This window comes from Archocentrus centrarchus, unplaced genomic scaffold, assembly GCF_007364275.1.
Source record: "Archocentrus centrarchus isolate MPI-CPG fArcCen1 unplaced genomic scaffold, fArcCen1 scaffold_45_ctg1, whole genome shotgun sequence".
In the NCBI taxonomy this organism is placed as follows: Eukaryota; Metazoa; Chordata; class Actinopteri; order Cichliformes; family Cichlidae; genus Archocentrus; species Archocentrus centrarchus.
Genome location: NW_022060271.1, coordinates 908,959 through 922,329, shown reverse-complemented (window position 1 = coordinate 922,329; position 13,371 = coordinate 908,959). Strand labels below are relative to the sequence as shown.

Genomic DNA, 13,371 nt, shown 5'->3' with positions numbered 1-13,371 from the left:
TTTCAGCACTTGCAGTGTCTCTTTAAGGTAATTAACAAAGCTGATCCACTTCTTAAACATTTAACTTGTTTAAATGTATCACTTGTTGGACCATCAATGTAAAACTTCAAACTGCTCGCTGCTTAGTTTACTTGTGTTGCACAGTCTTATCTGTCTGATGCTAGAGTGCGATGAATCTTCTTTGTTGCTCAGTGGATGAATGGCACAGTTCCTCGTCTCCTCGCCTCGTGTCAAGCAGACTGAGTTCTCACTATAACTCCCTCCAAGTTGAAAAACGGACACAAGGCGTTCTTGATTTTTACTGGCATTTAATTGGACACAGGTGTCACCAACGATGCCGTGAGAACTGTACAAAACATAAAATAATACATTTTCATACAGTAAGGGATTCTCATAGAGAACAGACAATAAAGTATATGATTCAACAACATAAAATATTCACAAATGAGTGGCTTGACTTAAAACAACATCAGTAAATTCTGTGTACTCTTTGAGGACACGTAACTAACAGAAACCTGACAAGTCCTTCACAAATAAACATCTTATTTCCCACACAGACACATAAAATACAAACTGCATACCTCATTGGCCGCATTAACTTGAAAGGGTTAACAAAAACACATCTCGGATTATGTCTTCTTGAACCAAGAGTCGAAAGCTTTGTCGCACGCTTCTCCAAATCTCTAACTTAGCGATAAAAAGGAAGACATGTTGCCCTCTACTGAGTGTGACGTGTAACTGAAAATATCGCTCTAACCCAAACAACAAATTAAACATTGGTTCCACCCTGGAAACGCTTGTAGAACTTTTAAATGTGCAATTTTAAACAACACATATTACAATCAGATTTTAATAAACATAAATTATTTTACCTTCCTTGAATTTATTTATGGTAACTTGAATCATGAATTTAACAAACTGTATAACTGCCACTAACGGCAGCCACAACTACTAAACATGTTTAGTTTCATCTTTGTGTAAAAACTAGAACGGTTTAAGGCAACGAGTTTCCACGCGATTTTCTAGTAAACTCAACTAATTTGGGTTCAGACTGTGGGCAGTTGTTGGTACTTTGGAGCCACTGACTAAATGAAGAGGAGCAGAGGCTTTGGTTTCAGTGGCTCACAGTCAGCTGCATCATCAGTGCCTCTTTAAAGCTTCCACAGCATCATGTGTTCATCAGTGACTCCAGTGAGGACACATCAGTGGATCATCATCATCATCATCATCATCAGCTCTTACAAACTGACACACTTTGTTCCCACAGTACAACCTGCAGATGGAAGCAGCTGGACTTCTTGGAGGTTCTCCAGAGTTCCTAAAGGTTATTGAAGCCGTGCACTTTGACCTCAAATTTGTTCAGACTCTGAGAGCTGATGATGTTTCCTGCTGTTCCAAATCTGTCCACAAACCACAAACACATGGCTGCAGATGCAGTTTAAACACTTTATTTTACTGAACTGTTGTCATGAGTTTAAATTTAAAACAGGAAAAATAGGAAACCTACAGAGTTAACGAGCCTGAGTTAACGAGCCTGAGCTAACGAGTCTGAGTTAACGAGCTTGAGTTAACGAGCCTGAGCTAACGAGCCTGAGCTAACGAGCCTGAGTTAACGAGCTTGAGTTAACGAGCCTGAGCTAACGAGCCTGAGCTAACAAGCCTGAGTTAACGAGCATGAGTTAACGAGCCTGAGTTAACGAGCCTGAGATGGTTTGTGGTTTAAATCTGGAGTCTGCCTGTTCATCATGGCTGATGCTGCTGCATGTTTGATCATAATCCCCACACTGCTCACTACCCCACACATAAGTTTGGGGTAGTGAGCAGTGTGGAAACTGTGTGTGTGTGTGTGTGTGTGTGTGTGTGTGTGTGTGTGTGTGTGTGTGTGGCTGGTCCTGGGTCAGGGCCTTGCTGAAACAGGACTCTGAGGCACAGATGCTCGACACCATTAATGAGTGGTTTGCAGTCCAGGTTGTCTACAGTGATGCTGTGTTTGTGTGACAGATTTTCAGGAGCATTATTACTGCCAGCCACCAGCACAGCTGCAGAACTGTTCAAGTGTTTGAACGACTGCATGTGAGGAAAGCTGCAGCGTCCGTGTTGTGTTGGCGCGCACGGACGGAGGGGCAGCTGTGGCCGGTTTCACCGCTCGGCTCGAGGAGGTTGCTTCTGAATGTGAGCCTGAGCGTAACGAGCTCTGAAAGATGAACCGCATCAAAGAACTTCCTGACGTGTGTCTGAGCAGCTCTGTGAGGAGATGATGCAGAGCACACACGTCTGCTCTGAGACACAGCAGTGAGACGGCTTTGGAGAGGCAGATGGTCGTCCAGAGTGTCTGAGTTGAAGGAAGCACTGCAGAGATTTGAGACAAACAGTTCCTGCTGGCAGCACATTTCAGCAGCACAGCATCACCTTCTAAACAAACTCAATCTGTCTCCAGGTCAGCAGATGAAGGGACTGCATTCAGAGCCACACTGGAATCATGGGGACAGCAGGTGAGTGCAGGGATTTGGACGTGTTTCAAACATTAGCAGCTGTTTGAGAGAGACTGAGCTGAGCTTTCATTCTCCCAGCTGCTGCACAATCACCTGTCTGAGCTTTCAGAAGAGTTTGACCCCCGAACTGGGAAGGAGTGGATCCTCCACCCATTTCTGAACAAGCCAGGAGGATCGAGTTTGTCCGTGCTTGAAGAAGATCACCTGCTGATGGAGGCCTTAAACATCTGTTTGAGTCGACCTGGAGTCTGCCTCCATCCTGGATTAAAGGATCCTGAATATCCTGAGACTGCCACAAAAGCACCAAAAACCCTGCTGCCAGTCCAACATCCGAGCTTTGTGAAGCAGGACAGCAACAAAACCAGATCCCAGAGTAGACGGGACATCAGGAGCCCGCTCCGGCTTCAGGCCCAGATGGGAGCGTCTGATTGCAGGGAAACGAGCTCAGAGCTCCCTCTGAGTTATGGTGAGCTGTATAATACATAATTATATTTAAATTATATATGGAATAACTAAAGTATATATGATGCACTTTATTGTGTTTGCTTTGTGCCCGTCCATCACACACACACACACATCCCTGATGCTGCAACAAAGTTTAGGATCCACTGCTTTAGGCTGCTTGTCATGTCTGTGTTTGTCCACCAGGGGTCTCCCTCGGCTCAGTGTCTCTGCAGCCATGAAGAAGAGTTTTCTTCAGCCTCTCTGCTCACTGTAATGTGTGATCATTGTGTCACAGATGAAGACAAACACACTGAGCTCAGACACATCCTCAAAGAGTCTAAAAGGCTTTGAATCAGTGATAAAAGTGTTAATGAGAGTTTGCTGCAGCTGCAGGAACCCTGGTTTGATCCTCAAACACATCAGGAGCAGCTGCTCCATCACAAACACCACAGAAGAACAACAACACTGGATCAGGTCAAAGGTCAGCAGCTGTTTTTATCTGCATTGATCTCACAGGGACAGTGCATGTTCATGGACATCAATATAAACATAGAAGATGGAAAGCTGCCAGATTGGAGCTAAACTGCTCATTTCCATCTGTAGTCCCTGGGCAGGTCACATGACTCTATCCAACATCCCAAAGACACACAGACACACAAGAAAAGCCAGAGACACAAAGACAAATGTCAACAATCATCATAGTGAGTTAAAGTGATCACAGGTCTGCTTTGTTGGAGATGAGCCTTCAAAGTGGAACATGTGGAGGGTTCCTTTATTACTACGACGGCGTGTTAGGACCACTGAAGGCCACGCCCCTCTGCTCATGTGATCAAGGTGTTGTTGTAGGAAGACCAATGTGAGAACGCTCCTCTTCCTCAGAGCATCCCCCTGTGCTTCCTCTCCTCTCTCCTCCACCTGTTCCAGTGAGGGAACGTCCTCCATGATGGAGGAGCTGCTGGAAAGTGCTGAGAGTTTCCTCCAGAGTGAGACCTCTGTGACAGTTCAGAGGATCTACGGCAGCAGAGACCTTCACGGACACTAAAAGGCTCAAACACACAACAACAACATCACACTGACTCCACTCTGACATCACTGATCAATAATCAAAGAACAAACAGATCAAACTGATTGATCAGCCATCAGAGGAGTCGGATCAATGGAGATGCTTCTGTTCATGATGATCCCTGTTTGATCCTGGACCTGAGCTCTGCCTGCAGAGGAGACACAAGACAGTCAGAGACACACACACACACACACACACACACACACAGACACACACACACACACACACACACAGAGACACACACACACACACACACACACAGAGAGACACACACACACAGAGACACACACACACACACACACAGACACACACACAGAGAGACACACACACACACACACACACACAGACACACACACACACACACACACACAGACACACACACACACACACACAGACAGAGACACACACACACACACACACACACACACACAAACCTCTGACTCTGAGCATCACTGTTTTCCATCTCCAGATGTTCCTGCTGATGACTCCACATCTGTATGTCCCACTGTCTCTCTCTGTGGGGAGTCTCAGGGTCAGACTGAGGTCTCCAGTTTTCAGCAGGTCTTCATTCATCTTCGTTCGGTCTCTGTAATCCTGGTGCTGTCTGTGAGGCTGGTCAGAGCCGCTCTGATACACGTGGACAGTGTTGTATTCAGGTTCAATGCGTCCCCACAGCATTTCAGCATCTCCAGGCAGGTTTCCTGTGGTTCTGAAGGGCAGCTGGACAGACTCCGCCCCCTCCTCCACCTCCACCTGACAGACTGAGAGGACAACAAAGACAACATGAGCTGTACAAAGTGTGATTGGTGCTCCCAGAGCAGCATCATGTGACTCTTGTTGTGCACAGAATGAAGCGATGGAGTGGCGCCTCCTTCAGGCAGAAACAGCTCATGGAGATCAATAATGATTCCAGCAAAAACAAGAGTGGAGCTGCAAATAAGGGCGAGAGGAACGCTGCAGAAAAGTGTTGATGTGTGAATTGAGAACTTGATGATTTCTTGGAGCACTAAAATCAGAGCTGCTTCTATTTCTAATATGACAGCTGGACATTAGAGCTGCAACACTTTGAATGGAGCCAGAAAAACAGGAAAGTCTCCAAGTGCATTGAGCTCTGACACTGTCACACCATGAAGGAGACGTGGAAATCACTGTTTCCACTGATCACAGTCACATCAATTCTATTGATGGAAGATTGTGGGATCAATAGACTGATGGCTTTCTCCTCTGGGATCTATCAGCTGCAGATCCAGCAGTGTCAAACAGACTTGGCAGCAGATCAGGACCAAACACAAACACACTGACACTTTGTGCTGATCAGCAGCTGCAGGTAAACTGCAGCAACACTGCCACTCAGACAGCTTCTCTCTACCTGCAGGGCTTCCTTCCTGCTGTCAGTCACAGACGGATCAACAGGTTGTGGATAGAAAGCAGATTCCTTCAGCAGAGGATCCATATCACACTGGAAGCATGTGGTGGGGAAAAGAATGGCTGAAAATGGGACACTTTGAGCCCATTGGAAGCTGAAACTCTGAACAGAAGCTGCTGCAGACCAGCTCATGTGTTCAGCATCAGTGACCATGGTGAGGACTTTCACAATAAAGGAGGCCCACACTCTGTCTTTTCCCGGCCCCGCGCTCTCAGACACCGGTTTCCCCGATAATCCCGTCCCATCCAGAGACGGCGTCGTTATTGGGCCATATAATAAAGGCCCAAATGAGCCCAGAGCACTTCCTGTGTGTGACTGAGCCTCACTCTCTGCCCACTTTCCTGTCTCCTCTCTGCAGCCATATAATAAAGGCAACAATGTGTCCAATAGAAATGTTTGCAGACACAAAGTCACACAGCAGCTAACATTAGAGTGTGTGTCAGTGCAGTCTGCTGGCTTTAAGCACACAAACATTACAGCTGCTACAATCTCACAAAGAGCTGTGACAGCAGAGAAAGAGAGAAAGAAAATCCTCCAAATATCAATCTACAAATAGAAATCCATCCATTCTGGGACATGTGAGGCTCACATTAATATGTCTTAAAGTGGGAGATGAAGAAATGATTCCAGGGCCCAAATCATGGAGACAAACATCAATCCACAGCTCAGTTTGTTTCCTGGCTCTAAAGTGGGAATATGTGAGTGTGAGGAGCAAATAAAGCTCATTTCCTTTTCCTGTCTTTCCTCCAGCAGCCTCAGCTTCTTCCTCTTTCCCCTGTCTTCTTCTGCAGACAGCTCCTCTGGAGCTTCAAGCTGCTTCTCTTTAGAAGGACACCTACAAACCTTTGCATCCAGCCACAAAGACCCCATGGGCTCCTCTGGATCAGCAAACAGCATTTTCACTCTCATTCCTGTTGGCCTTCACAATAAAAGCCTCAGATTGATGGCTGCTCCACCCTGACCTTTGACACCATCCAAATGAGTGGATCAAAGTGTTTGAATGATCTGAGCAGCTTTCAAACTCTTGGTGTTTCTACATTTAGATTGATTTGGACTCAGCGAGCAAAACTATTGATTTGATCCAAACTAAAATCCTGCAGAGGATTTGATTTGGAATTGATGATCATTGAAACTCATTTTTAATCGTCTTCTTAGTTCATTTAAACGCACAGTTGCTCCGCCCACATTTTTGGCTTGGAGAGAAAAACATCAAAGAATTTAGATGATTTGAAGGAACTGAAAATAGATTCAAACTAAAAGCTTTGAGAGAACAGACATGATCTCTGACCTTTGACCTGCATCTACAGCACTCACCTCTGACTCTCAGCTCCACCTGTTTCCTCAGCAGGATGTTTCCCTCCCTGCTGTAGACGGTGCAGGTGTAGGTCCTGTTGTCCCAGTCTGTGGGGAGTCTCAGGGTCAGACTGAGGTCTCCAGTTTTCAGCAGGTCTTCATTCATCTTCGTTCGGTCTCTGTAACGTTGGTGCTGTTCTTCAGGCTGGTCAGAGCTGCTCTGATACACGTGGACCTTCCTGTTGTAGATGTAATCATCCATCCACTCCACTTTAGCGTCTTGAGGCAGGTGAAGTGTGGTTGTGAAGGGCAGCTGGACAGACTCCACCCCGTCCTCCACCTCCACCTGGGGGACTGAGAGGACAACAAAGCACAACATGAGCTTGGATGGAGACATTTGTGTTGCCTCTAACAGGCTGAATGTTGCTGCTTCACTGGGAGCTCACTGTTAGATAGAAAGTGGTCAGTGTGAAGAGGAGACGCAGCAGAAAGATGAAGACTGACAGGAAGAAAGCAGTGAACAGACTGTTGGAGCTGCTGTTAGTGGGACAGGACTTTATTGAGTCTGTGAGGAGCAGATTGGACTTGATGAAGCAGAGAAACACAGTCTGAGTGTTTGTGTCACACTCACTTCATCACACAGCTCAATGTGAGAACATTTGGAACAATCTGATAGAAGCGTTCCTTTAGTCAAAGCAGCAAGAAAACACTATGAAAACACCTGACTGCACACAAAACTGCAGTACTGCCAAACTGTAGAGAAAGGATCCAAAGTCAAAGTAGTTATTGTGCACAAACATGTTGGCATCAGTGTGATATGGAGCAATATTACTGCTGCACATGTTTCTATTGTGTTGAATGTGCAGTAATGCATAAATAAATCCCAAAAAGCCACAAACATCAGACATGTTAACAGGATGACCTCTGACCTTTGACCTGTATCTACAGCACTGACCTCTGACTGTCAGCTGCACTTGTTTCTCCATCAGGATGTCTCCCCTCTTGTTGTAGGCGGTGCAGGTGTAGGTGTGTGTGTCTGTGGGGTGTTTCAGGGTCAGACTGAGGTCTCCAGGTTTCAGCAGGTTTCTCTCCATCTTTGTTCGTCCTCTGTAAAAGTCGTGCTGTTCTTCAGGCTGCTCAGAGCTGCTCTGATACACGTGGACCTTCCTGCTGGCTCCGTCCTTCCACTCTACCTTAGTGCCTTTGGGCAGGTGAACTATAGTTTTACAGGGCAGCTGGACAGACTCCACCCCTGAATCCACCTCCACCTTGTAACCTGAGAGGACACCAAAGAACATGAGCTGTAGTGAAGGTTACTACTGATCATCTTATGGAGACAGTCAAGGAGCCCCCAGAGGACACCTGCTAACCATCGGCATTATGGGTAATGTAGTAGGAGAGACTCACCTGACATGAAGTGCTGCCGGAAATGAAATAAAAGACCTCCAGAAACCACCAGAAGAACCAGGAGAACCAGGAGAGCTTTGGCCCAGGATGGAAACCGTTCTGTGGAGAAACACAAAGAACAACATGACCTTTGACCTCTGAGTGAATGAAATCAAATAATTTACTGAACATACTTCAAGCTAACATGTTGTGAGTCAACATTTTTATTCAGCAGTAAAAACATAAAGTTTTATCTGAGTGATGTGAGATGGATCTACAGCAGGTGTTTGTGGCTGACCTTTGACCTGCAGCTGTACCTCTCCCAGTCTGTTGTAGCCATACATACGGTCTCTAACAGAGCAGGTGTAGGTGGCGCTGTCAGACAGTTGGAGGTCGGTCAGCTTCAGGCTGAGGTCTCCAGTCTCCAGAGCGTCAGTCTTCATGGATGTTCGGCCGCTGTAACGCTGGTTCTGCTCTTTCAGTTCGTCTCCTTGAAGCTGGTGGACGGTTGGAGGACTGAGGTCAGAGCGGCTCCACTCCACTGAGGGGTTTCTCAGTCTAAAAGTGGGCAACTTACAGGGCAGGATGAAGGAGTCCCCCTCATACAGCTCCACAGCTGAGGCATGCTGGGAAACTGAGGACACACACAGAGACTCCATGAGTGACTCTGAGGTAAAGTTCAGACACTTTTATAGAAACCACAGGAGACACAACGACAGGTTAAACATTGTTAAACTGCTGCAGATCAGAGGCAGGAAGTCCATCAGACAAACATGGAAACCCAAAATCCCAAACTCTGGAAACAAGTTCCTAACCTGAGGGATCAGACTGAGGAACAGGAAGAAGTTCTGACAGAGACTGAGGGCAGATTCAAACAGTCCAAAAATGACCTCCTGCCTCCTTTTCCTGACCACTAGTTTCTGCTCATGTGGCTGTGATAGTTTCTTCTACAAGGATGGATTTATGTGGGGAGGGGGCTTATCAGCATGAGCTCATTATTGGTGGGTGGGGGACTCAAACCTGTGAGCACAGACTCCATCCTGTAACTGTTCCCCTGAAAAACTAAGAATTACAACCATAAATGTAAAGACCATCACACCATGGCAGGTCCTCAGTCGGGGGCGGGCCTCGGTCGGGGGGGGACGAGCCTCAGTCGGGGGGGTGGTGGTGTCTCAGGTTTAAACAGGACTCAGTTATTAAGCAGAAATCGATGCTGAGTCAGAATCAAATGTTGGACATTTCAGATTTGTTTGTAAGTTTGTAAGAAGCTGAACTCAGATCAGCTGTTTAAACCTGTTTCAGCTTCTTCACACTGAGCCTCCTGATTCAGGAACAGCACTGATGTTGGTGTGTTTCCAGGTAACACAGACATGGATGGTTTCAATCCACCAATCACAGAGCTCCATCAGTGACCTCACAGCACTACAGTTACCTGCACTTCTCTCCACGACCACTAGATGTCTCCATGCTGTGTGAGTCACTGATTCCAATGAATGCTCAGAGCCTGCTGAGCCTGTTTGACAGAGGAGGGACCTCCTGGTGATCGTATGGGACTAAAAAGCTGTGATAACACACACACACACACACACACACACACACACACACACACACACACACACACACACACACACACACACACACACACACACACACACACACACACACACACAGCAGCTGAGTGGAACATGAGCTCCTCTGAAAGCCTCCAAGAAGAATGCAGTGATTTCAGAGTGAGCTGCTTTGTTACTTTGATGTGAATCAGAATCCAGTGTTTGATGAAATCTCCTCCTGCTGCACTTCAACACATCAAAGAGAGAGAGATGAAAGCAAAGCTGCTGATGAGAGCAGAGAGAGGAAGGTGATCTTACCGTGCAGGAGGATCACAAACACCACCAACATCTTCATGGTCCTCTTTCAAAGCCCTTCAGCAGCTCATCATCTACTGACACTCTCACACTGCTCAGACCGTCACAGCTCAGAGTTCAGCTTCACACTTTGTTAAAGCTCATCTGTGGAATGAAGTCCGGCCGGCCGCACGGCACTGCCGAGGAAAGAGGAGGAGCTTCGGTTTCCTCGTAGTTTCACACCTGAGCTGGAGGCGGGGCTGCAGCCTCACCCTGACACACACAAAGCTCCGCCTTCAGTCCTGACACTCACACATCCACTGTAGGCAGTCTGCCATGATGTTTGGCTGCAGCCACTAAATGTGACTCACTGAGAGCTGCAGGAGAAACACTCTGATTGGCTGAGAAGGTCAGCTCTGTTTCTGCTGCTCACACACACACTGTAACACACTCAGCTGGGAGAAGATCTCTGCAGTGTGACACAAACACACACCTTTGTCTTCATGTGTGTTTCTGCTCTTTGCTTTCTCAGTCACACCATCCAGATGTTTCTCCTTCATGAAGAAGATGATCTCTGATGATGATGATGATGATGATGATGATGATGATGATGATGATATAGAGTCAGATGTGGCTCTGATCCTGGATCTGTCATGGTTGCAGCTCTTTCTGTGTTTCTCTTCTTCTTCTCTTTGATCTTTGTGTGTTTCTGTGCTGATGTTCCACTGTGGGCCTTCACACTCTCGTCCTTTGGACTCTTTCCACACATCAGTTTGAAGTACTTTAATGAACACATCAGTACTTTTAACTAGGATTTGGTATCAGGAGTATCACAGAGTTCAGAGGGACTGAGAGGTCAGGGTGAGGCCAGCACAGAAACACAAATGTGTTCTTCCCCTCCCCACCAACAGGTGGCAGTGTGGCAGGATTCAGTTCAGTGTTATTGATATAGAGCCAAATCAAACAGTGGCCTCGGGGCCCTTTATAGCTGTAAGGTAAAGAGCTGCAGTACTACAGAGAAACCCACCAATCAGACAGCACTTGGTGACAGTGGGAAGGAAAAACTCCCTTTAACAGCAACAAGTTTTAATGATGATGTCATCAAGTGTTTTCATGTAGTAGAAGAAGAATAGCACCTCTCACCATCTCTGTGCAATATTTATATCACTGATACTGAACAATATCCATCACTGCTATAATGTGCAATACTCCCCCACTGTACATCATGGTTACATGTATCTATTTATTTTATTTGATACATTCATGTGTGGACTGTCCACAGTGTGGCACTGAGTCAGGAGTGGGCCTCCACTCTCCCTGTACAGTCTGTATAATGACAATAAAGACATTGTAGTGTAAATGGAGCAAAGTAAAGGATGAACAGGCTGCAGCTCTGATTCAGCTCTCTGAGCTCCATGAAGCCCTGCAGCACCTCCCACATAATAAAGCCCTGCAGCACCTCCCACATAATAAAGCCCTGCAGCACCTCCCACATAATGAAGCCCTGCAGCACCTCCCACATAATGAAGCCCTGCAGCACCTCCCACATAATGAAGCCCTGCAGCACCTCCCACATAATGAAGCCCTGCAGCACCTCCCACATATTGAAGCCCTGCAGCACCTCCCACATATTGAAGCCCTGCAGCACCTCCCACATAATGAAGCCCTGCAGCACCTCCCACATAATGAAGCCCTGCAGCACCTCCCACATAATGAAGCCCTGCAGCACCTCCCACATAATGAAGCCCTGCAGCACCTCCCACATAATGAAGCCCTGCAGCACCTCCCACATAATGAAGCCCTGCAGCACCTCCCACATATTGAAGCCCTGCAGCACCTCCCACATATTGAAGCCCTGCAGCACCTCCCACATAATGAAGCCCTGCAGCACCTCCCACATAATGAAGCCCTGCAGCACCTCCCACATAATGAAGCCCTGCAGCACCTCCCACATAATAAAGCCCTGCAGCACCTCCCACATAATAAAGCCCCGCAGCACCTCCCACATAATAAAGCCCCGCAGCACCTCCCACATAATAAAGCCCCGCAGCACCTCCCACATAATAAAGCCCCGCAGCACCTCCCACATAATAAAGCCCCGCAGCACCTCCCACATAATAAAGCCCTGCAGCACCTCCCACATAATTAAGCCCTGCAGCTCCTCCCACATAATAAAGCCCCGCAGCACCTCCCACATAATAAAGCCCTGCAGCACCTCCCACATATTGAAGCCCTGCAGCACCTCCCACATAATGAAGCCCTGCAGCACCTCCCACATAATAAAGCCCTGCAGCACCTCCCACATAATGAAGCCCTGCAGCACCTCCCACATAATAAAGCCCTGCAGCACCTCCCACATAATAAAACCCAGGTCCACATGGTTCCAGTTCATACACAACTCTGTGCTAGTGTAGCAGTTGTGTTACAAACTTATGAATTTCTCCATAACAGCTCTTTACTATTAAAGCTTATTTTGGGCTGTGATCTCCTGCCTGTGCGTGTGTGTGTGTGTGTGTGTGTGTGTGATGATGTAGGTGTGTGTGTGTGTGTGTGTGTGTGTGTGTGTGTGTGTGTGTGTGTGTGTGTGTGTGTGTGTTGCTCTCTGTTGATCAGACTGTGTTAAAGCCATTAATTGTAATGTGTGTGTGTGTGTCTCTGTGACCTGACTCGTCCTGTGTGAGTCTCACTCAGGTGTGAGTTCACTGTTTGGGTCTGAGGCTAATGCTAGCATGCTAAGTGAGCCTGAACTCTTCCTCTGTGATGAGGAGAGCGGCCCAGCAGGAGCTCACAGCTCATGGATTTCTGTGTTCCTGGATCACAGCTGGCTGTTCCTCAGAGAACCACAGATCCACTTCCTCCTATCTCACCGTTTCACAGCACCACACAGGTCTGAGCAGGTGTAACACACACAGGTTACACACTGTTCTCATGGTGACTCACAACGATCACACACACTATCTCCAAACATGTGTCTGCTGTGCAGAGCAGTGAGGAGAGCTGGGACCACTACACTGGAGGAACCAAACAGCCTCTTCACAAACACCACACAGCAGAGCCACCTGGACAGGACCAGCTGTACATCTGCACCTAAAGGTCAAAGGTCACTCTCTGAGGATGCCAGCTTTCACATTTTGGAGCAGGCAGACAGATGTTTGAAGGAGGAGTTAAAGAAGCATCTGTGTCCACTGTGAACCTCCATCACTGAGCAGAGGAGCTGGATTACATCACCAGCTGTGAGCCACCTACCTGAGATCCCTCCCCAGGAGCCTCAACCCCCACTCACACCTTACAGGTGACCTCAAGAGGTCACATGACAGGATGGAGCAAAGTCTCACAGTGGTTTCACCCTTGGTGGTAATGACCCACACCTTTTTCCACACCTTGGCTCATGTGATGATGAACATGATCAATAACAGTGGGTCA

At 47.3% G+C, this 13,371-nt stretch overlaps 1 protein-coding gene across 1 annotated transcript; it reads right to left on the bottom strand.

Moving 5' to 3' along the window:
• Positions 1-3,939: 3,939 nt before the first annotated feature.
• LOC115777241 (uncharacterized) lies at positions 3,940-10,108 on the bottom strand. Its single transcript, XM_030725085.1, has 7 exons — positions 9,973-10,108; positions 8,403-8,738; positions 8,126-8,224; positions 7,674-7,994; positions 6,740-7,072; positions 4,434-4,760; positions 3,940-4,147 (listed from the first exon to the last, which is right to left on the bottom strand). Exons 1-7 carry the CDS (start codon positions 10,007-10,009, stop codon positions 4,056-4,058), a joined length of 1,545 nt encoding a protein of 514 aa, XP_030580945.1. The 5' UTR covers positions 10,010-10,108; the 3' UTR covers positions 3,940-4,055.
• Positions 10,109-13,371: the final 3,263 nt, after the last annotated feature.

What these genes read in the sequence shown, in the direction of transcription:
- LOC115777241 (XM_030725085.1), bottom strand. Translation starts at nt 10,009, where the DNA reads ATGAAGATGTTGGTGGTGTTTGTGATCCTCCTGCACG. An exon ending in CCGGCAGCACTTCATGTCAG is followed by an intron (nt 7,995 to 8,125) that starts GTGAGTCTCTCC and finishes GTGTCCTCTCAG; the next exon opens with GTTACAAGGTGGAGGTGGAT. An exon ending in GGTGGAGCTGAGAGTCAGAG is followed by an intron (nt 4,761 to 6,739) that starts GTGAGTGCTGTA and finishes TTGTCCTCTCAG; the next exon opens with TCTGTCAGGTGGAGGTGGAG.